This window comes from Vanessa atalanta, chromosome 14 (assembly GCF_905147765.1).
Source record: "Vanessa atalanta chromosome 14, ilVanAtal1.2, whole genome shotgun sequence".
Lineage (NCBI taxonomy): Eukaryota > Metazoa > Arthropoda > Insecta > Lepidoptera > Nymphalidae > Vanessa > Vanessa atalanta.
The window spans coordinates 3,216,454-3,238,616 of NC_061884.1; the positions used below are offsets into that span (position 1 = coordinate 3,216,454).

General features: G+C 32.4%; 1 protein-coding gene across 1 annotated transcript in view; it reads right to left on the reverse strand.

The window, feature by feature from the left end:
- Positions 1-22,163, reverse strand: part of LOC125068972 (uncharacterized protein CG43867) — a gene marked incomplete at its 3' end in the record, with an annotated part of 312,796 nt that overhangs the window by 222,182 nt on the left and 68,451 nt on the right. Inside the window, exons 2-3 of the mRNA XM_047678378.1 lie at positions 18,608-18,998; positions 12,784-12,943 (exon numbers count right to left, since the gene is read on the reverse strand). Of these exons, the coding sequence (XP_047534334.1) occupies positions 12,784-12,943; positions 18,608-18,759 (312 nt within the window). The remainder of the gene's footprint in view (positions 1-12,783; positions 12,944-18,607; positions 18,999-22,163) is intronic.

Below are 22,163 nucleotides of genomic sequence, written 5' to 3' on the forward strand. Positions count from 1 at the left end.
TTTAACAGCACCGTTGCCATGGCCAGTGGTGACCACATACCATCAGGTGGATCATTTGCTCATCCACCGACCTATCCCTATTGATGCTTTATTCGTGTTTATAAATTAAATAAAAAAAATGTTCTTAAAGTTGAAGTCTTATACAAGAAGAAATAATTTAATACTTGAAGATGAGTTTCAACATGATGTACTCGCAATGGAAATTTTACACAATTTTTCTCTATCTATTCTAAATACTGATTAAATTATAATCAGCTTCGTCTGGTCTGAACCGAGCCAAGCCACCTAATCATACCATACGTCGGACGCCTTTTTACATCTTAATATCAAATAACTTTTGATTTTAGGGATTCTACTACTAGTCTCAGCTGCCAATTTAAAGCGTTATTTCTTATAATTAGAGACATGTAAATTTTCACGGGTTACGTTCGCGCCATCATCATATTAAATGATGATGGCGCGAACCTATTAATATTACGTTCAATCTCGTGAACTTTCTTAATATAAAATTATAACATTGAACAAATTTTATAATATAAATGTATGTTACGTATTTTTTAAGTTCGAGAATTTCTCAAAAGCAATATTATATCTGTCAAACTATATGAATGTACGAGACCTTCCACTGTATAACGTTTAAGTTCGATTAAAGATCAACGTCCGAAGCAAAACAATCCCGCACGACATAGAGCTATTGACAAGTTTATTTATAGAATAGTGAAATGGAAAGTTTTTTTAATAATAAAAGAAAATTATGGAAGAGGTAAAGAATGGTGTCGTATACAAAAAAATATTTAACTCGAAACCGGGGGACAAAAAGGCATTGTTTGGAGTCTCGCATTTCTGACGGTTAATTTGCACATTAACGGCGAAAAAAAGTTTTGTCCGAATAAATGAGTATCGTGAACAAAGGCTTCCTTTACATTTCAGGAGATGAATGTGCTCCTAGTAATGACATTCTTTTAAAGAGACGTTTATGTCCCATTAACTTTCCCTGTTATCCGTGTTTATATTTCGGGGTATTGACCTTAATGTTTAACAAGATCTTTTATAAAACATCTAAGGTGTATGACTTAAGATCTCTTTACAGCTAACCTCATTGTTTTCAATCAAAACAATACGATTTTATAGGGCGTTGTCTAAAACTAAGCTATTCGCTAAATCAATTTAGCTATATGATTTAACTAGTTGCCTATGGTTATTTGGTTCTAATTTTATTTACTTCGATTTTGTCCTAAATTTAATTGAGGTAACTCTATAATGAGGCATGTTTGTTCTACTTTATAAAATAAATATATATGTGAGTAGTTAAGAGGCTTTATTTAGATGCCTATCGCGCATAAATTAATAGATTTCAATACAGCTTTGAATAGTCACAGAAACCTTAATAATAAAATATTTACCAAAAAACAAATAAGAACATATTTTGTTAAGTCCGTGTTAAAATGGCCGTAGTAGTAGCTGCATATCAAGGAATAATCTTTATAAATTGAAGATATCTATGTATGTTCGTATAGTGAGGGAACGCTAAGATAAGTAGCTAATGCGAGCCATCACTTCCACGCTAGCAGACGGCTCCGTAATGCAGCCGAGATTGCCTGTCTACTATGATATTTTACCAGTGAAATAGAGGAAATTTGGTGTGAAACGCTTATGACGGAAACTTCAATTTTAAACTTCAATGAAAGGTGCATGATGGGGTAAAATGTTGCTGAAATTTACATAAAGGTTATCCAGATATTAGACCAACGCTTTTAATCTCATAAATAATCTAATCATGAATTTTAACGCCCAATGTAGGTGTTAGTTCGAAAGGTTTTTTTTTTATTTTGAATTTATTGATATCATTTTATTTTATATTTAATAGTGCTGTATGAAAAAGTAACTGAAATGAGGAATCCCTGTTTATGATACAAATTTAAAGTCAGTCAGGTCTCTCTGGTAATTTGACCTAGATTCAAACCCGAGTCGTTCTTATAAAAAGTTATAGCAAGCCGAAGTTTTCAAGTTGGCAATGGTTACACTTTCATGCTTCGGAAAACAAGTAAAGCCGTTGATCCTGCACCTGATCTTTCTTTTGGGCCAAATTGTTGTCACTGCGGATTATTAGTGTGAGTAAATAGCGAGTGCAACTATGTTTGCATTCGTGTGGAATAATACAATTGCCTCTCTTGAGAAAAAAAAAATAGCCAAAATCATGCTGATAAACATCGTAAATTAAATCTTAGCAAATAACGTCTTACTCACACACCGCGACTTTAAAATCCATGTTGACTGTACAAAGAGAATATTAAGAACGTTCAATTATTTGTTTATTGAATTAAAACAGCCGAGGAAATAAAACAAAAAACAATACTAAATGCTTTAATTTGGAATTCAAAACAGATGTGTCGTACAATATATACTATGTATTAAATAATAGGCAATGAAATAAATCAGCATCGTTTCAGAATAATTTAAAAAAAAAATCGTTTAAACTTAATACAGACTAAATATTATAATTAAGTATGAGCGGATTTAGATCCAATACATCATACTATCGCTAAGTCAGCAATTACCGGGACACAGGCTTCCACCATGATCTAATTATATCTTGTAAATAATAATAAAGACAATGTCTTCAATCAAATCAATCAATCAAAATATACTTTATTCAAGTAGACCTTTACAAGCACTTTAGGATTTTCATTCAACAAACTATATTAAGGTTCGGAATGCAGATAAAACTGACAAGAAACTCAGTAGTTATTCTTTTTTTTTTAAATACAAAGACATGTTAGTTAAATACAATTACATATGTATATAACACATCCTAACCTGGAAGTCAATAAATGTTAGCTGCACGCTTTTTTATCATTTATATAATCTTGTATTGAATAATATGGCTTATTTACCAATGTAATTTTTAAATAAAATTGCCTTTTTATTTTACAGTACATTAGCAGCCTGTAAATTTCCCACTGCTGGGCTAAGGCCTTCTCTCCCTTTGAGGACAAGGTTTGGAGCATATTCCACCACGCTGCTCCAAGGCGGGTTGGTGGAATACACATGTGGCAGAATTTCATTGAAATTAGACACATGCAGGTTTCCTTACGAGGTTTTCCTTCACCCCCGAGCACGAGATGAATTATAAACACAAATTAAGCACATGAAAATTCAGTGGTGCTTGCCTGGGTTTGAACCCGAAATCATCGGTTAAGATGCACGCGTTCTAACCACTGGGCCATCTCGGCTCGGCTAAAGCTCGGCCTTTCTATTTGCATACTATAAACTATTTAAATTAAACATTAGGAGTGTCCTGAAGTGCATTACGAACCATTTCACATACGTCACGTGATGTAGAACAGCGGAGTGAATAATAAAACTTTCGTTCAACAACAATTAGTGTTCTAGGGTTGATGACATACGGTGAATTTAAAGCGGACCGGGTGTGACAGAATTTTGTGCTACGGGTGTGAGGTACGGCTCTAATGTACTCGTTACGTCAAAATGAGGTGACTGAATTGTTTGTTATTATATTTTACATAGCTTGGCTATACTTTTGGGTTGAATTTGATAATAAAACCCAGCAGAAGTTGTCTTGTCTATATATACCAATAGTCATGACAACTGGTCTAACGGTATAAAATTTACGATGTATCCGATCCGATTTAACATTTAGAATATTTTATTATTTTTCATAAATAATATGTAGGTTAATCTTAAACAGATATATCAATATTCGTTTTAATATATACCATCAGTACATACTCTTATTTTTTAATTTGGTTGGAACTTATTCCTAGTTATTAACACATAGTTAATTGAAAAAAAAAACTTTACTATTGCAGTTAATAATATTTCAGTACAAGTGTCAATGACCTATTATGATCACTTTCTATCAACTAAATTATAGGATTTGCTTTCCAGCTATACGTGTAATAAAAAATGGACATTAAAAAACAAACAGAAAGTCCGGTAACGCAGTATTGAACCAGCGCACTCCAGGATCCGACTAACCAGCGACGTAACGACGAACAATCTCCATTCCATTTGCAGTATCTTTCTATATTGGTAGTGATTTCATAAACTCAACAGCTAGTATTGAAAGCATTCGAGTAACTGCAAGTGCATGAAATAAAACCAAATAATCTGTTGCATTTTACCTATTCGGAATGTTTAAAACGATGACTTTTCAAAGTGTGATTGAAAAAACAAGGCAAGCGCGATCATGACTCGCGCCTGATGGTTCCGTGCGTTTATAATTATATATATAGGATCAGAAGACAGATTATAATTGAACTTCAAATAGTTACTTTAACTCAATAAAATAAAATAATAAGGTACATTATTAATGAATAACAGGGTGTCCAGATATTTGCAGATTTTATTATTGTCCTGGATAAAATAGTACCAAATAGGTTTTTATTTATGATATAGATTAAAATGTATAGCAAAATATGGCGTTATGTTTTCCTTTTCTTTACACGGAATCCTAAAACGATCTCGCTCAACGTCGAACGGCTTAAAATTGAAAATTGAATTTTGTAATCGAAAGCAAATTTAAAAATATAGAACTAAACTAAAATAAATCATTTTTAAAAACAATTAGTTACATACATCATATCGTGCCCATACTGTTAGCTAAAAGGATTTTCTTTAATACACGAAATTGTCTTTGAATCTGAACTAACAGGCAAAATTCCAACGCCGTAGAATAAGAGGAAATGGTTCCAATTATCTAGTTCTAATTGAACTTACAAATTTTAACATAAACAAACTAAAAAAAAATTGCACGTTAAATAAAAGCTTGTAATAAAGGACACAAAATATTTATATCACTTTATACTAGCAAACCAAATATTTAAAATAAATAAAACTGTAGGATTGGAAGCCGAATAAATAATCTGAATCCAAATCAAAATATTCTTCATTCAAGTAAAGTCTTAAAAGCACATTAGAATCGTCAGGTTACATGTTAATTAAAAGTGAACACCACCAGCCACCAGTAGCCACCGGTTTGGAAAGAAGGTTCTACCGAGAAGAACCGGCAAGAAACTCAGTAGCTATTTTTTTTTTCCACGTTGATAATAATATGAGCCGAGATGGCCCAGTGGTTAGAACGCGTGCATATTAACCGGTGATTTCGGGTTCAAACCCAGGCAGGCACCACTGAATTTTCATGTGCTTAATTTGTGTTTATAATTCATCTCGTGCTCGGCGGTGAAGGAAAACATCGTGAGGAAACCTGCATGTGTCAAATTTCAACGAAATTCTGCCACATGTGTATTCCGCCAACCCGCATTGGAGCAACGTGGTGGAATATGCTCCAAACCATCTCCTCAAAGGGAGAGGAGGCCTTTAGCCCAGCAGTGGGAAAATTTACAGGCTGCTAATGCTAATGCTAATGATAATAATAAGAACTGTGTAATCGTCTTAAATGAACTGAAAGTAATCCAAATATTTTTTTAATCCAAGCTCTTTTTCCTTGTTTTATTATTTCTCTCTAATATAGATCAAATAGGATGAAGTAACTTCATCTCACTAGTGTATTCAAATAAAATATCTAACTCCAAGGAGTCTAGTATTCCAAGAAACAATTTCAAGATATCCTTTACTTAAATTGGCTCTTACAAGCACTTTCATATCGTCATTTGATAAATGTATTTTGTCATTTCTATGAAACGCTCCAAAGGTTTCGAAATGTGGATTCTGCAAAAAGAAGCAATTTAGTATTTATGGTTTACTAGAGCGTGGGTGTCTACCTCTCGAGGTAGAGGTGGAGGTAGATAGCCTCTACATTAAGTCACAATATAAGCTATTTTAATTATAAATTTCATTCAATTCCGTGTAGTAATATTCCGTCATTGAGTAACAAACATTAGACATTACCTAGCCTAAGCCTCCTGCTCGTTTGCCACCTATAACATAAAAAAAAAACTTACTTACATTGTACATGTATATGACTCAGATTATATATATATATATATATATTATATAATCTGAATTTTATTATGAAAATTCACACAGCAAGTATTCAATTGAATGCAGAAGAACGGTAATAAAATCGAACTTTGTTAAAAAAATCTTGATCTAATTAAAAAAAAAACACAATCATAAGATGAAATAAAACGATCACCATGTTAGTTATACTGAGACATCTCGGCTTCGGTTTCAACATCAACACACTGATTCTTCGTTTTATTTTCATTATTATACATTTTATAGCAATGACACATTTACAGGATTTAATTACGAAGAATGAAAATTCAGTGTTTTGATTGTTTAAAGAATTTTGCGAAACATTAACGTGCCTCTTTTAAAATAGTAAATTGAACGATCTCAACTTTCAAACCAAATAAAGCAAGAATAAGTATTCAATAAAAGCATGTAATCTTTCGAATTAATTTCATATTTACTTTTTTTTTATTACTTTTCTAATTGTTATTGATAAACAAATATCGGTCAACTAATATAGAACCGTGCGATATTTTATGATATAGCATTATTGCAAAAGATTTTTAAAAGGAGTCAATTATATAACAAATTAAATTATCCAACAATATATGATCCTTCACGCGTGTTTAGATTAAAATATTTGTAACAGTCGGCAACTATTCGGGGGCGATTGATTTATCAGGACTGAGAACGCCTGTATCGTAGTGATGTATGAGTCTTTTGAGACTACCATAGATAAAACGAAAATAGAGAAATTTATCCAAATCTATACTAATATTATAAATGTGACAGAAACTCTGTCTGTCTGTCGCTCTTTCACTGCCAAAACAATGAACCGAATTTGACGAAATTTGGTATGAAGCAAACATGAACTCCAAAGAAGGACAACACTTGACAACCAACCTCTAAAATGCGAGCGAAACCGCGGCCGACAACTAGTTAAATAATATATGTATAAACTACTCTAGTAAAAGATAAATTTGTAAAATGAACTGGAAAGTTTTTGTGATATGGAAGAATTAATTTCAAATCTACGTTCAGGAAACCAAAATTTGTAAAAAGTTTTATTTATATTATATAAAATACTATATTTTTAAACTTATTTGTATTCAAAAATTATTAAAAGTAAATAAATGTTAATTTTATTTACATGTCGTAATAAAAAAAAATATTTAAACGATTTTACAGGCATTTTACTAACATTTGCATTTAGTAGATTATTTATTATAAAACTTATTCCGTTTACAACAGTAACCATATTTATAAATATAAGCTTTTAAGTCTTCTCTATATACATCTACTCTTTACAACACGTGCACAGTTCCAAAGGTGCGATTTGTAAGGCCAAAGCTCTACACAAATTCGATGCACACGGGAACAGAGCAGACATGAATTTTGACTAATATGTATTGCATTTTATTGTACGACTATGAAATAAAATTGCTTTAGCTAGTATATAGGCTCAGTCGATCGTTTTAATGATTTATTACGAGGTGCAGTTCGAATGTTATCGTTCAAATCGATACCTTAAATATGTTTCCTGACGGTAAAAAATATCCATTTAAGTTTTATGATTATTAAAATGCAAAATTTGATCGATAAAGCACATACACGATATAACTGATGATATGCGAGTAAAAGGTGATGTGTTCTGAAAAAAAAAACGAGCAGTGTCGTCATCTAATTGATACGAAGTTGCTTTCGTTAATTATTATGTTTTAAATGATTGATACAATTAAATAATATTTGTATTAAAAATCCTGTGAGACTTAAAGCAATAACAAAAAATTGGTTTTAATACGTACGTCGTACCAGCTTTAAACTAGCCCGTGGTTTAGTTTAGGCTTCGCCGGCTAGCGTGGACAAGGGTGATCTAATCAAATCAAAATATATTTTATTCAAGTAGACTTTTACAAGCACTTTTAAATCGTCATTTAACAATCTATATTAAGTGAAGCTACCACCGGTTCTGAATGTAGATTTAACCGAGACACTCAGTAGTTACTCTTTTTCAACATCTAAAAATACAGTCATGTTAGTTAAATACAATTATATACATATGTTTGTAATATATCCTGCTGAATAATATGCCTTCTTTACCAATGTATTTTTACAAATGATTTGAATTTATGAATTTATGAAAAGTTAAAAATGTCTGCGGATATTTATAATATATGTTCAGCTATGTTAGGTACCCATTATCCATTTCTGTACTCCTGGCAATATATGTGCAGAATGTAATGATGATCTCTCGAGTGGTTATATTTAATTCCATAAATTTCCAAATAACGTAATTCGTTGGAATTCCATTTGAATGTCAATTTTCAAATTTCGAACTGTACTTTGTTGACAGTTGTAACTTGTAAGCTTTACAAAATCGCCCGAACGTAGCTAACAATTTAAATCCGCTTAATTAAAACTTCTCGGCTCTCGTTCCGCGGATCTTTACCGATTTCATTGTCAAGTCGTCAATTATTTCATTCCTAACGATTTCCACTTAGCTCTTGTTAACTAATCGTTAAAAATAAGTATTTATAAGCCATCAGGCGTATCTATACCACTCGTCCGATTAAGTTGAAACTTTGTACATTATTGTTCATACTTGTGTGAAGATCATAGTATCTTTAAGTTGCATAAGATTCTTAAGTCAATTTAAATAAATTATATGCACTCGCAGTGAGTAACGATTCGAGTAACTTCTCGATACAATTCAAATTCCAAGCCGAAGTTAGTAAGCTTTACATTAAGTTAATCTCTAATCCGAGATGGTCCAGTAGAACAAAGACTCAATGGTTAAAAAAATAGAATAGAGATCATCTAATGCTAGACAACGACAAGACAACATCGTGAGGAAAATTGCTCGTCTGATTAAATGAACGACGCAAGTTTATATTTATGAGGATATTTATTAAACGAGGTAGTTTCCATCGTCGCATCTATCCGTCTTAACCCAGGGTTCAGAGGTTGCAAAAAATCTGGTCGCCGCACATTGGGGAGCGCTTCGTCGATCATGGTCAAGTTTTGGAATATCGGTGACGCGTCTCAGAGATCGCTTAAAAATCTTTCCAATGGGAGGGATGATTGCCAGAACACTGCATGTAGCCTGGCGTTTATTGTGCTTAAGACGCAGCTTACTGTAATTTATTAGAGTCAAAATTTTATCATTTTATAAGTTGTCTATCGATACGTAATGTGTATATTCGCTTTTGTTGCTCTACTTTAATGTTCAGTGCACTCCTTTTGTTTTATAATATGAGGCATAAGCAGTATTTTATTTATACGGTACTAGTTATAGCTTGTTATTTGTATGAGTAACGAATCGTTTACGCATCGATGGCGCGAAATGCCATTAGACAAGGCATTTATAAGATTAGACACACGCTTCATGGCTACGCTACCAAATCTCTCTAAAATTTAACGATTTAAAAGTTAACAATATTAATTACGACATAACGATGTTCTTATTTTAAAACGTTGTATTTTAAAAGATAAAATATATTCATAATAAAATTAATCGTTAACGTAAATAATTAATGCTAACTTAAAGTATTTATAAAGCACTCTACCAACTTTATTCGAATAATCTAGAAACATTTGTATATACTATTATTACATATATGGGGAATGCAATTTATACTAAATAAAAAAAAAACGATTATCCTAACCAATTATTAATGCCCATATCATATCTAAAGCTGAAATTTGGAACAAAGGTTTGTATATAACGTCGAAAGGTTTCCGCTAAGAAAGGAACGTTCAGCTTTACCTCCGTTTTTGTTACGTTAAATTGGTACAGCAACTTTGTATGAAAATGTTTGTGTTTTAAAGTTAAAAACATCAACTTATTTTACCCATGCGAAGCCTGTCGGGGTTGTATGTTAATGTGTGTACAAGATGAGAATTAAGAAAAGAAAACTGTTGGTACAGAACTAGTAAGCCAACCTCGACCAACAACCAAGTTACATAGGCCCAAAGGACATAAAATCTCAAATCACGTACTTGACAGTATTGGAGACGCATTTGCAGTATGAATAGTATTATATTATACAGTGCACTCAAAGATACTACTTACCATCTAGTGATTCGTTCTGCCTTACGTAAATAAGTTTACACGACATTTCCATTTCATTTTCATTTTTTTTTCATTTCGTTTTCATTTTTGCTATTCGATCGTGGTTCGAAATACGACCGCATTCAGCAGTCACACGTGCCATAGACAAAAGTGGACGTGGTTCCAGTGGGAATTCTGTCAAGTGTTTATCGAACCTTTGAGGCTTTGAACTACATTAAAGACATAAATTCCATAAAAATAAATGACGATCCTATTGATTTAAGATACTTTATAACTCGTCTGGATTAGTACCCACTCATTAGATGTTCTACCGTCTAACACAATACTTTAGTATTTTGCTCCGGTTTGAAAGATAAGTAAGTCAGTGTAACTACAGTCACATTAATGTAACACCTTCCAACAAGGTTCGTGGCGCATTAGCAATGTAAGAATTGGTTAAAATTTCCTACAGTGACAATGTCTGACCATTTACGATCAGGTGGCCCAATTGCCATCCTCCTGCCTATATAATAAAATTAAAAAATAACCTCGTGCTATTATTTGCATTTCATTTTTTTTCACTAACAACCTTTGCTTGTGATGTAAAATCACGTGGCATACAACCACTACAATCAATTTTTAACAACAGGGCTACAACTAACTTTAGTGAAGACGGAAAAGACTAATCCCAAGTAAACAGGGCTTTCAAAATGAACACAATAGCAAAAAAGTATGTAGGTAGTATAGAACTTATTAATCAAAATCGTGGTCTAAGCTTTTAAATGAATACTAAGTATTGGATGAATTTTTACATACCTACACATTATTAATACAATTATTTAGTTTCGTGACTGGGCGAAGAAACTACTGAAGACACCGAGATTCGGCTTTGTCCAATCCATCCAAAAATTCACGATCATTTTATGTTTTATCAAAAAAAATTGACCACAAGAACTCGTCTGCATACATAGTTAAAGAAAGGCATATGTATATCTAATATTATTGACCGACACTATAGTTATATTTATATAGGTTATATAGTTGAAGATATACGATTATTCTGAACGAAAATATACTTCAGAAAACTGCAGTAACATAACTTATGTCTGTATAATAAAGTCTGTAAAAAAATCTGTGTAAAGGTTACACTTTTTTCTACACAAGATTCTGGTATATCAACCAAACTCATTACAATTTAAAATGATATCAAATATTCTAAGCAAAAATAATAAGTAGAACTTTTCAACATGAATACTTACAGAGACATTAATTATTATCATTCCAAATACGAATCCTCCCCTCTACATCTGAACCCACTCGAGCTCAACTCCGGAATTTCCGCAGGACGTAATGAAAAATGGATCAGACATCTATCATAAACTCTTTTCCGCGATATTTCGGAACGCAAAAACTTACAGCGTACGTGAATAATGTCACGCGAAATTAAATCCCCGAGCTATAAAGAGCAGATGACGGCTTCGTGGCTAACTTCTGGATTTTAACCGTACTTGCGACACTGAATTTAAATCGGCGTTTAAAAGATTTCGAATTTTCAAACCAATTTTTGTTTTCACGCTCCTCTGTAGAGGAAATTTTTCTTGTCGTATATCCGTAATAAACTCACTTCATCTTTTGTTGAGGTTCGTATCAAATATACAAAAATATATATCAATCGTATATTAACAGAACACGATGGTGATATTTCAGAAATTGATAAGCGACTTTAATTAAAATAACTAATACATTGTGATTGATGATTGATTTAAAGGATACGTAGATCAAAAACCGGATTGTGAGTTTATATTCAAAATTTCAAAAGTGAGGTACGCAGTGATTTCTTACAGCATAGCACTACATTTACCGTAATTCGATTCCCAAATTTTATACTTACGTTTGCGTAGTTAGATTTCGTATATAAATAATTCTGCTTAAAAACAATCCGTACACGAAGCTCAAGTTTAAAATGATTATATTTGTTGGTGGTTGATGAGATAACCCATTTCCTTACGCCTAGTAGTTACACTGGTTCACTTACTTACAGTACCTTTAGCGGTAGAATAGGTGACTGGTGTTATTTACCAAGTTTTTTTAAGTAATTGAACTTAAACTATAGGAAGAGGAAGACCTTTTAGAGAAATTAATCTAAGAAGGATCACGAACTTATGTTTGATATGTGCCTCGGAGCCGTAAGTTTTTATCTCAAGACCAATGCCATCAAACTCAAATTGCGTGGAAAATAATTATTTTATCCTCATAGATTTATATCGTAACATGACAAATATATATTTTAGGCGTCGGTACTATTTTTGCTCTGATCGTCAGTTTCATTTGAAAAATATATCAATTTGTTTCAAATAAACAGTTCATATTTATTAATAATATGATTCCTAAAGTTTATGGTAGATATTTTTTCAGGTATGTATATTTCTTCGAAAATATAAACTATAAGACTGTCATTTCAAAGACATGTTACATGATGTGTTTAATATATTATGGAATAACATCAATCAAAGATAAACGCAATCACTATAAACGCTATATATGGTTATGCAATGTTTTGTCTCCTTTTTTTGAATGTGGAATTACTATTGAAAGAAAAAGAGAAAACAGAGAACAACATTGATATGACGTTAATTCACCCAATATACTTTTATTTGTAAAGCCGATAAAGGTTAGTTTAAAAATAAGATACCGTTTACTCAAGTGAGTTAAAAATGTATGATTTAATACTAAAGGAGGATTTATTTTGAAGTCAGATGTAAATGTAATTTATATTAATGAGTTAAAACCCTTACCTTATCTCTCAGCATGTCTCGTACCCTGGTGGCCTGATGTCGACTCCTGTGTAGCTCTAGCTGCAACTCCAAGCACCGCTCCTGCCAGTTAACAGATTCTAGGTCCGCTGCCGCAAGTTCATACTCTAAGGGATCCAGTCGAGAAGAATGGGCAAAGGGCCTGCAAAAAAAAGAAAAGTTTTCATTATATCTGATACCTTTATCTGTTAAAGTATAACAAAATATATTGAAGTAAACTACTAAGTAATACGAGTAAACTGAAAAATCTTTCACGAAGTAACGTTTAAATTAAATTGTGTCTGATTAGTCGCTCCGGTAAAACTATTTTAAAAAATATCGCAAGATTTAAGCCAGACAGCCAAGATTATGCTTAAGTAAAATAGAAGCTTCTAGAAAAACCCTCTCGATATTTAAATTGATTAAATATATTTCAATTCTATTTCTTAGTTAAGATAATTCTCACGACATAAGAAGCTAGGGTACCATAAATAATTTTGCAGTTAATCAATTTACCGCAAAGTTTTTTACTATTTTTGTTTGACGTCGACTGGAGGTTGCAAGGATTTTTTTCTTTTCGTTTATTAAATTTGAAAATTTAATTATGTATAAGTAATATCTTAGTCTCGGAGACTAATATTGTCTATTGTCTGATTTCTTTTAAAATACAATCCTACAGCCGGTCAAAGAACTCTTCTAATAGAGTAATTGAATGAGTGACAGAGACACAAGGTTTTGTTAGAACGGGGCAGATGATGTTGATTGTACATACTAGAAGGATAGTTATTACTTATACTTATAAGATTTATTCAACGTATTTTTATTTCTTATACTTAGACTACGCAAAGTTTAAAGATTTTTTAATCAAAATCCTATATTTTTAGGTAATAACATTCCCTTAGTGTAGGCATGTTAACCATTTTTAAATACTCCCTAATTAAGACCTTTGTGTTACTTTAAGAAAAAAAAATTCTAGCAATCAACATCAATCAACAACATCGCTACGCAGCCCGTAAACCATTGAGGTATTGACGCTTAAACATACTACACTAATGCAATATAATGAATCATCATCACCAGCTCACATTCGTCCACAGCTGGGCATAGGCCTCTCCAAATGCACGCTACTTTATTTTTATGTTGCCGAAGAAAGACCACAGTCTTTCTTCGGCAACATAATAATAAATACATATAATGAATACACTTAATAAATTTACCAAGTTGAAGTTGAAGTTTTGTTAAGTAATGTATGAAGCAAAAAATAACATTACAAGTGACAACGCAAGACTAAATCTAAGCAGTGTTCTTTATTTTCCAATGTACTTAAACTAAATTTCTATATCTAAGGTCGAACATTTCGTGTAAAACATTTTATTTTTAGTGTCAAGTATCAATAGCATCACGAAGTTTAGATATTAGCTGTATCGGAACTCTGAAAGCAAGGAGTCGTAAAGATTGAACTATATTATTGTGAGTGCACTTCTGTTTCATTACACTATACCTAAGCACAACTGTACCATCTGCACATAGATTCATGAAAAATAGTAACTTCGGGGTTTTTTTATGACATTGGTGGCAAATAGGCAGGAGCATCTCCTGATTGAAAGTGTCTCCCACCGCCCATGGACATCTGCAACACCAAGGTTCCCAAGTCGTATCGGTTCGAAAAACCCCTGGCGAAAGCTGGTTCCACAGAGTTCAGCGTGAGAGAGGTTGTGCGAGGCAAAGAATGCTGTAAAAACCGCGCTGTTGTGAATGCCGGTTTTTTTATAAATATTTACATTACGAACCGGTACATTCAATTAATTTATCTATTAAAATGATGCTTCAAATAAATAAAGTACTTTTTGTTTAATATATATCTAATAAGCTAATTTAATACTTTTACATTATACACTTATTGACAAATATTCATTACTATGCTTTTAGCATTCCAGTCAACCAAATAACAAATGTTGCTAGTTTGGTAATGTAACTTTTCAGGGCCACAAAAATCATTTGCAATTCCGATTGAACCAAAATTTGCAATCTGATAACACGCAAATTGGAAACGACTTAATCCTTCAATTTGTGTGCGAGGACGTCATACCAATATCATTTTCTGTTATGTAAAGTTCATTGAACTACAATTATATAAGTACATATATTTATTTAATATTACAAAGAGGAATGTTTTACTTGGGCCTTCTTAAATATTCGAAGAAGATATTAATATAAAGGTAATGTCAATATTACGAATGATTTTGTTTAAATAAAATAAATTATGAAATTCACTGAACGAATGAATATCTTTGAATGTTTTATTCAGTACAAAGTTATACTGTTAAGTTTGAAGATGAAAAGAAAATATATGATTTAAATAAAGTTACGACCATTTCACTTTGAGATGTTTCCGAATTTAAAATTAAAGCAGGACTGCAACTTGATGCCTTCAGATGATACGAATACGCCTTAAAAATAGGTTGGGCTTTGTGCAAGCCCGTTTGTCTGACGTGGCAGATCCGTTCATCATATACGAGTATTGTACCTCCAAACAGCAACACTTGGTAATGTTGTATACTGGTTTGCAGGGTGAGCTACTGTTGTTACACTGTCGTTAGAACTGAACTAATCTGATCGGACTGAACAAAGACGTTGTGATGTATTTATGATAATGTCTTGTGAATTAAGATGTGACTTAACTAGTGCCTGAAAAGCCCCTAGGCACATAACATCTTATTTTACAATGCTGGTGGCGCATTGAATATATGTATGAGAAATGATTAATATTTATTAAAGTTCCAATGTCCGTGGGCAGTGGTTACCATCTGTTGATCTATTTGCTAGTCCGCCATATAAGTAAATGGCGTTAAAAATAACTATTTATTTTTGTTACATTTAGTACAAATTAAAGTTCTAGCTATCGCGCTGATTCATAGCCAATCTATACTCATATTATGAGTTTCTGTCTGTTGTAAAATAATGGTTTGAACTAAGCTTGAATCTCAAGGAAACACATAGACTTTATTCCGTTAGGAATAAAAACACTTGGACTGTGCGATTCAGTCCAATCAAGCCTTGTCAATTATACTCACCGACTATCTTTAGTCTAGCGCTTAGGTCTTTCTAAGCGCTCGACAAATACTTCGGAAAACTATGAGTAAACGTAGTAACGCAGCCAGTAATTTAACTTTATGTCATTATTTCGAACACTACCTTAATTTAGCAGCATGTGTGAGTGCTACAGAATTTTTAAAAATTTTATATTGGTACTATATCGATATGTAAATACATATTGAATATAGAAAAGATTATTTTAAACACTTTAATTAAGTATTTTATGGTCAAATATAAATGCACTGTAATTAAATATTAAATTTAAAAAAGTTACGCTTCTTGGAGTTTGAAACTTCGACCGTAACGCGTTTTTATTCACTAGGCTAAAGCAAATACGCACTGAACCTATGTACAATACCACACACATGCATAAATATTCCACCGCAAACGTATTACTGCTGCATTAATATAGGATAAAGTTCATCAATTTAAATGGACCATATTTTATCCGCACGTAATATTACATATTGTAAATCGCTGTTACACGTAACGATTTTCTGAGATTTTGTTTTTTGGTAAGAAATTCCTGCCCAACCTTCATAGAGTTTAACAACCACTAAGCCAGATAAATATGACAATATTTCTCTTTGTTTAAAGACACTTTTTACAGGGAATAATTTTAATCTTTAATCCCATAATTTATAATAAAGCTAATTGGCTTTACCGTACTTGTTTAAGAGCTTGATTAGGTAGACAGTGATCCGTCCCCGTCTTTCAAATAGCAAATCAAATCAAATCAAAAGACACTTTATTCTAGTAGGCTTTTACAAGCACTTTTGAATCGTCATTTAACAAACTATTTAAAGTAAAGCTAGCATCGGTTAGCAATGTATATTCTACCGAGGAGAACCGGCAAGAAATAATAAGTAATAAATAAATTATAAGAAATGATTGTTTAACTAAACAACGTTTTAAAGTAAAACCACTAATACAAGAAAAGTAAGTTTGATCATAGGTACTCTATATGGTAATCAAAAACATATTTATATATTTTAAATCTCTATAATTCATTTGTTTTTCCGGACAGGCACAAGGGATATAACAACTTAGTTATTTTATGTATTATATGTGCCTATAGCTGTAATTGATGGTATATTGGTGATGTAAGATATTCATAAAGCGGCAATACTTGACAGTGGCGACCATTGTCTTCTGGTGGTGAAATTGTTAGTCTGCCTACCTATTTAATAAAGACAAAGTATACTTTCTACACAATTACATGTAATGTATCGTGTATAAATATATATTTTTTTATTTTGCATAGCGAAATGTGTCTTAGTATATAGTTTTTACTAAAAAATCGTATCGAAATCGCATCGTTAACGGACGATATAAACATCACTCTTAGCTCATTCATCGCTCAACGACATTATCTGCTATTAATCCAGCACAAACACGTCGTATCATTTATTTTCAATAATTTACTCGTTGAAATTACGTTATTACGAAATGAGTTCAAGTAAATATTTGTATCGACGATTTTAATTAAACTGAATGTTTATTTACAAATCATCACTGAACATTTTCCTTGTAATAAAAAAATTAAACACAATTTTCATTTGTATTTGACGATAATGTATTTTAAACTTAGTAGAAGTTTCTTGCCGGTTCTTCTCGGTTAATTCGACATTCCGTACGGTTTGAATAGACTATAATTTAATTTTGTATATGCGTTGCGAATACATGCCTTAATCGTTGTTAAATAAAATAAATTAAATAACCTCGAACTGCGCTAACTTATGTACATACGAGTTCCGTATATAATCGCGATCAAGTCAGTTTTCTATTAGAAATCTTGGCTAAATAATAAAGGATACTTGAATCTGCTGATTCTATAAACACTTAAAGTAAGACTTGATATCGTGACTATAAATAGTATTGTCTTGATCATTTGGACTCCAAGCCTATCTTAGAGTTCGAGTTCACTCATACTCAATCATAGGCTACTGTTTTATATCTAACACCTGACGATAAAAGCCGCGGGCGACAACTAGTTAAAATTTCAATGGATTTTTTTTTAAATATAAAACTAAAACACATTAAAACTAATTAATTAATTCTCTCTCTTCCGATAAGTTGTGTAGTTCCTTAAAAAGTTCCACATACAATTATTTAAACAGCTATTTATTGTAAATGATTTTATCTAAGTATATAATATGTGATTTCTATTTAAATTTTATTTATACGCGCGTTATTTTATATAAAGTCATTTGGTAATTATTACCTTGTTATACCAACAATAAAGCACGTCGACCAGTCCCAATAAACTATTAAACTAACTACACATAGGTATGATATTAACATATTTATTATATGCATTTCTACCCAGTAGTCGCTGCTTTACAATGCAGTGTTTTCTCCGTGGTTTAATAACTCATTTATGGAGTTATTCACTCTTTAAAAATTATATTTTCTGATAAGAAATTGTAATATCATTACGGGGCAAACTGCGATGCAATTAATACACCATGCAGAGCTCAGCTGCAGGTAATAATAGGATAAATTAGTTTATGAGCGACAGTACATAAACTTGCGTTTTAAGTTCGTTAATTGAATTTTAATATTATGCACAGTAAGTAATTATCTTTGATAATTATAACTATATGTTAATGTTATAATTAGTTAATCAAAGTTTTATAATTCTCTTAAACTATATTAAAGATTTATTATTGTGTAATAATCATTTCTCTGGTGACCTAGTAGTAAAACATAATTAATAAATATGTCATACCTAGGCGGTGGTGGCGGGGGATCCCTCGAACGCCTGGGCAAAAGCCGCGGGCTGTTCGGAGTACTCGCAGATTGCCCCGCCCCACTGTGGTCAGTAAACCTCGACAGTGGGTCGAAGATCTGCGACAGTCGCCGCGACCTCTCCTCCGACATCGTCACAACAACACAAAACTCACTAAAGCACTATCACATCACGAGAAACACAGCTAAAAACGTCACTATCGTATCACATGTAAGAACTATTTCGAACGGTCCAAACAATTTAAAGTGCGGAAACAGTTATCGCGCGGTGACAGATGGCGCCTCGCGCGCGTGTTTTGGCGCGCAATCTCAGCCGCCATCTTGTTTCCTCTGATCTTTTTCACGGCTTAACGTGCGCTGTATTTATAATTCTGAAAAAGAAAAAATAATATTAGTTTCGAGGTGGGTAACTCGGAAAGGTGAGTCAATTAGTCGTGGGGACGTTGGACTGGCGTCAAAACGAAATGTCAACTTAGAAGGCGATGACAAAGTGCGATAAATTATAGAAACGTTATTCCGGTAAACGTGACATTTAAATATTAGCCCCATTTGTATAACCTGACGACAATGAGATTAGAATATGCAGCGCCCACACACACATACATACATACATAACTCAAATAGAATGCAATTATACAGAATCAATTAAAAAGCGAATATATTATTCCATTTTCTGACCTAACACGTTTGTAAATTATGCAGCGTGCACATAAAAAATAAAATAACATCTTACCACGTAATCACGAAACAGAACACAATAAAACAATAAAGACGAAGGAAATACGCAATTTTATCTAGAAACGAAACGGTTTAAAAGTGGTTAAAACCGTGTCAGTTTTTATAGCGAGTAAGCCGACTATAAAACTATTTTTGTTAGTGACTCCCGAGTCCCATCACGAGTTGGCATGATATACAGTTCATTATGAACTATTACCGGATGCTCGTTACGGACCAGTCATTATACAAATGTTTACGTTTCAGTTTCATGTCCAATTTGAAATGTTCTGAGGTGAAGATAAAATCAAATAATGGTCCATTAAATCAGTTTATATCGAGTTACTTCCAATTTTAGCATTATTCTTGAAAAATATAAAATGAACTTAAAAAGTTGAGTACATCATTGGATAAAATTTTAATGTAGTTTTTAATTACTATTTTTTTTATTGGTAAGTACACATGAATCTTTACCGAATATTGTGAGTCCACCAGGGGTAGCACATCTGTTTTTATGTGCCTTATTTTTATGAAACAACGTGAGGATTTCGCATGAAATTATTTCATATGTGATTTCAGTGACCCGCGTTGGAACAGCGTTCTAGAATTACATAGCTCCAAACCTTTTCCTCATGAGCAGTGGTGGTATCTGCCTAGCTTTGTACATTCATTGGCACCTTTTTAAATGAACTATATAAAATGTCGTGTAATAATCAAAATTCATTGTACTCCAAAAAGTTAGGCCAACAAGAATTTATTTAGGCATTCATGAGGATAATCGCATATCCTACTTGATTCGTCGAAAACGTGTTGATCCCTTCATTATCAAGTTCATTGATTACCGCATCCCGTAATGCTTATCACATCACCGAAGTGAAAAATTACTTTACGGTGTGGCAAATTAAAAAGGTCACTGACCAGAAAATTGCTGGACCCGACAAGATACGAGCTTTGATTAATGTTATCACGGACGTTATCAAGGATACACTTTAAATTGGGGTCAACCCCTTCTTGTGTTACTGACATTTTTATCTGTATATTAAATGGAGATTTAAATACATTTATTTAGAAGAGTTTTCCTTTGTTTTCATTAGAAATAAGCTAGGTTTTTTGAGAAGGGTTTTAAAGATTGATATTACGTTAATATTTTACCAATACGTCTTATTATATATCATTTTAATGAATGAATTCTCACTTTATTCGCCAATACAAAGAAAGTTTTCAGATAAATGTTCAGAATTAAAGTACAACAAAAGAAACTCATTAAAAATTTGCCTTACAAATTCTTATTTACTATAGACGAATGCGTGAAGGAATCAGCGTGATTTGAGTATATGGATGTTAATTAAACATCCCGGATTAGCTTCACCAGTACAAGACAGTTTTGTGTATATGTGACCCACGTTATGGAACAAATTCATATCAGGTTATGCCGTGACCGAAATGTATTGCAAGACATAAATTTTAAATCGTTTTCTTTTAGTGGTATATTAAAAGTCTAGTTTACCCAAGAATTACTTTTAGAAATCATAGACATTTTATTGAATGAAAAAAAGAAATAATTCCTAAGTCTCACAATACAGTTTTGAAAACGTGAGATCTAAGGGTCCTTCATGAGGCTTCGGGTGTAGAAGGTACTAATCAATAACGTAGGTCGTAAACAAGCCAGGAAAGTTGAAAGCTATTCAACGAGCATCAGATACATAAGAACATTTTTAATGACTTGGGGTAGCGTGCTGTCTCATTAGGCCTGGAAAGGGGTTTCCACAAAACAAATAATCTCGGAATATCTCAAATATATGCATTCACAACTTCCATATATATATTTTTTTTTAGAATTGTTTCATTAATACCGGTGCATTAGCATTAGCAGCCTGCTCACTGCTGGGCTAAAGGCCTCCTCTCCCTTTGAGGAGAAGGTTTGGAACATATTCCACCACGCTGCTCCAATGCGGATTGTGGAATACACATGTGGCAGAAATTCGTTGAAATTTGACAGATGCAGGTTTCCTCACGATGTTTTCTTTCACCGCCGAGCACGAGATGAATTATAAACACAAATTAAGCACATGAAAATTCAGTGGTGCCTGCCTGGGTTTGAACCCGAAATCATCGGTTAAGATGTACGCGTTCTAACCACTGGGCCATCTCGTGATTTTTTATACCAGTGATTACCAAAAAAAAAGAAAACTGTATCTCTTGATACTATTTGATAAAATAAACGATTGCTTAGTTGTCTTTATATTTTATTTGTTAACGCACCGTTCATTCGATTAAATTGAAACAATGTTGGTAATTGATACTCGTTTCTAAATCCTACAAAACAACAATCAGAATGTCGTAGTGGAAGTTTTTCAGAAAAACAATGCAACGCTTTTCGCGAAGAAGGGGTAAACTATCGTTGTATTGAATAGACAAATATCTACTTTACAAAGTCCTGTTTACATTTTTCAAGATGTAACTTCGTTTCTGATCTACATCTATCTAATAGGACAATTCTGAATTAAAAAAAGTCCTAGTTGTAAACAGGCGGTAGTTTCCTAAAATAAACTTCTGTTTGAAATATTAAAAATACTCATTTATCACTATTACATTTCGGACATACAATTGTCCGTATTCCTTTACACAGATCTTTTCACAATCTCTAGCATTATGTTTTTATAATTCAATAATTCTTTTCTGGTTTAAAATTCTAATATCTAGTTAAAATAAATAAGATACGCTCATTTATCTCTAACTTTTATCAAGGTATAACAGAACAAATAGACATTATTCCTGATTATTTAATCATTGATTATTATTTTAAAAGTATTTTTAATCTA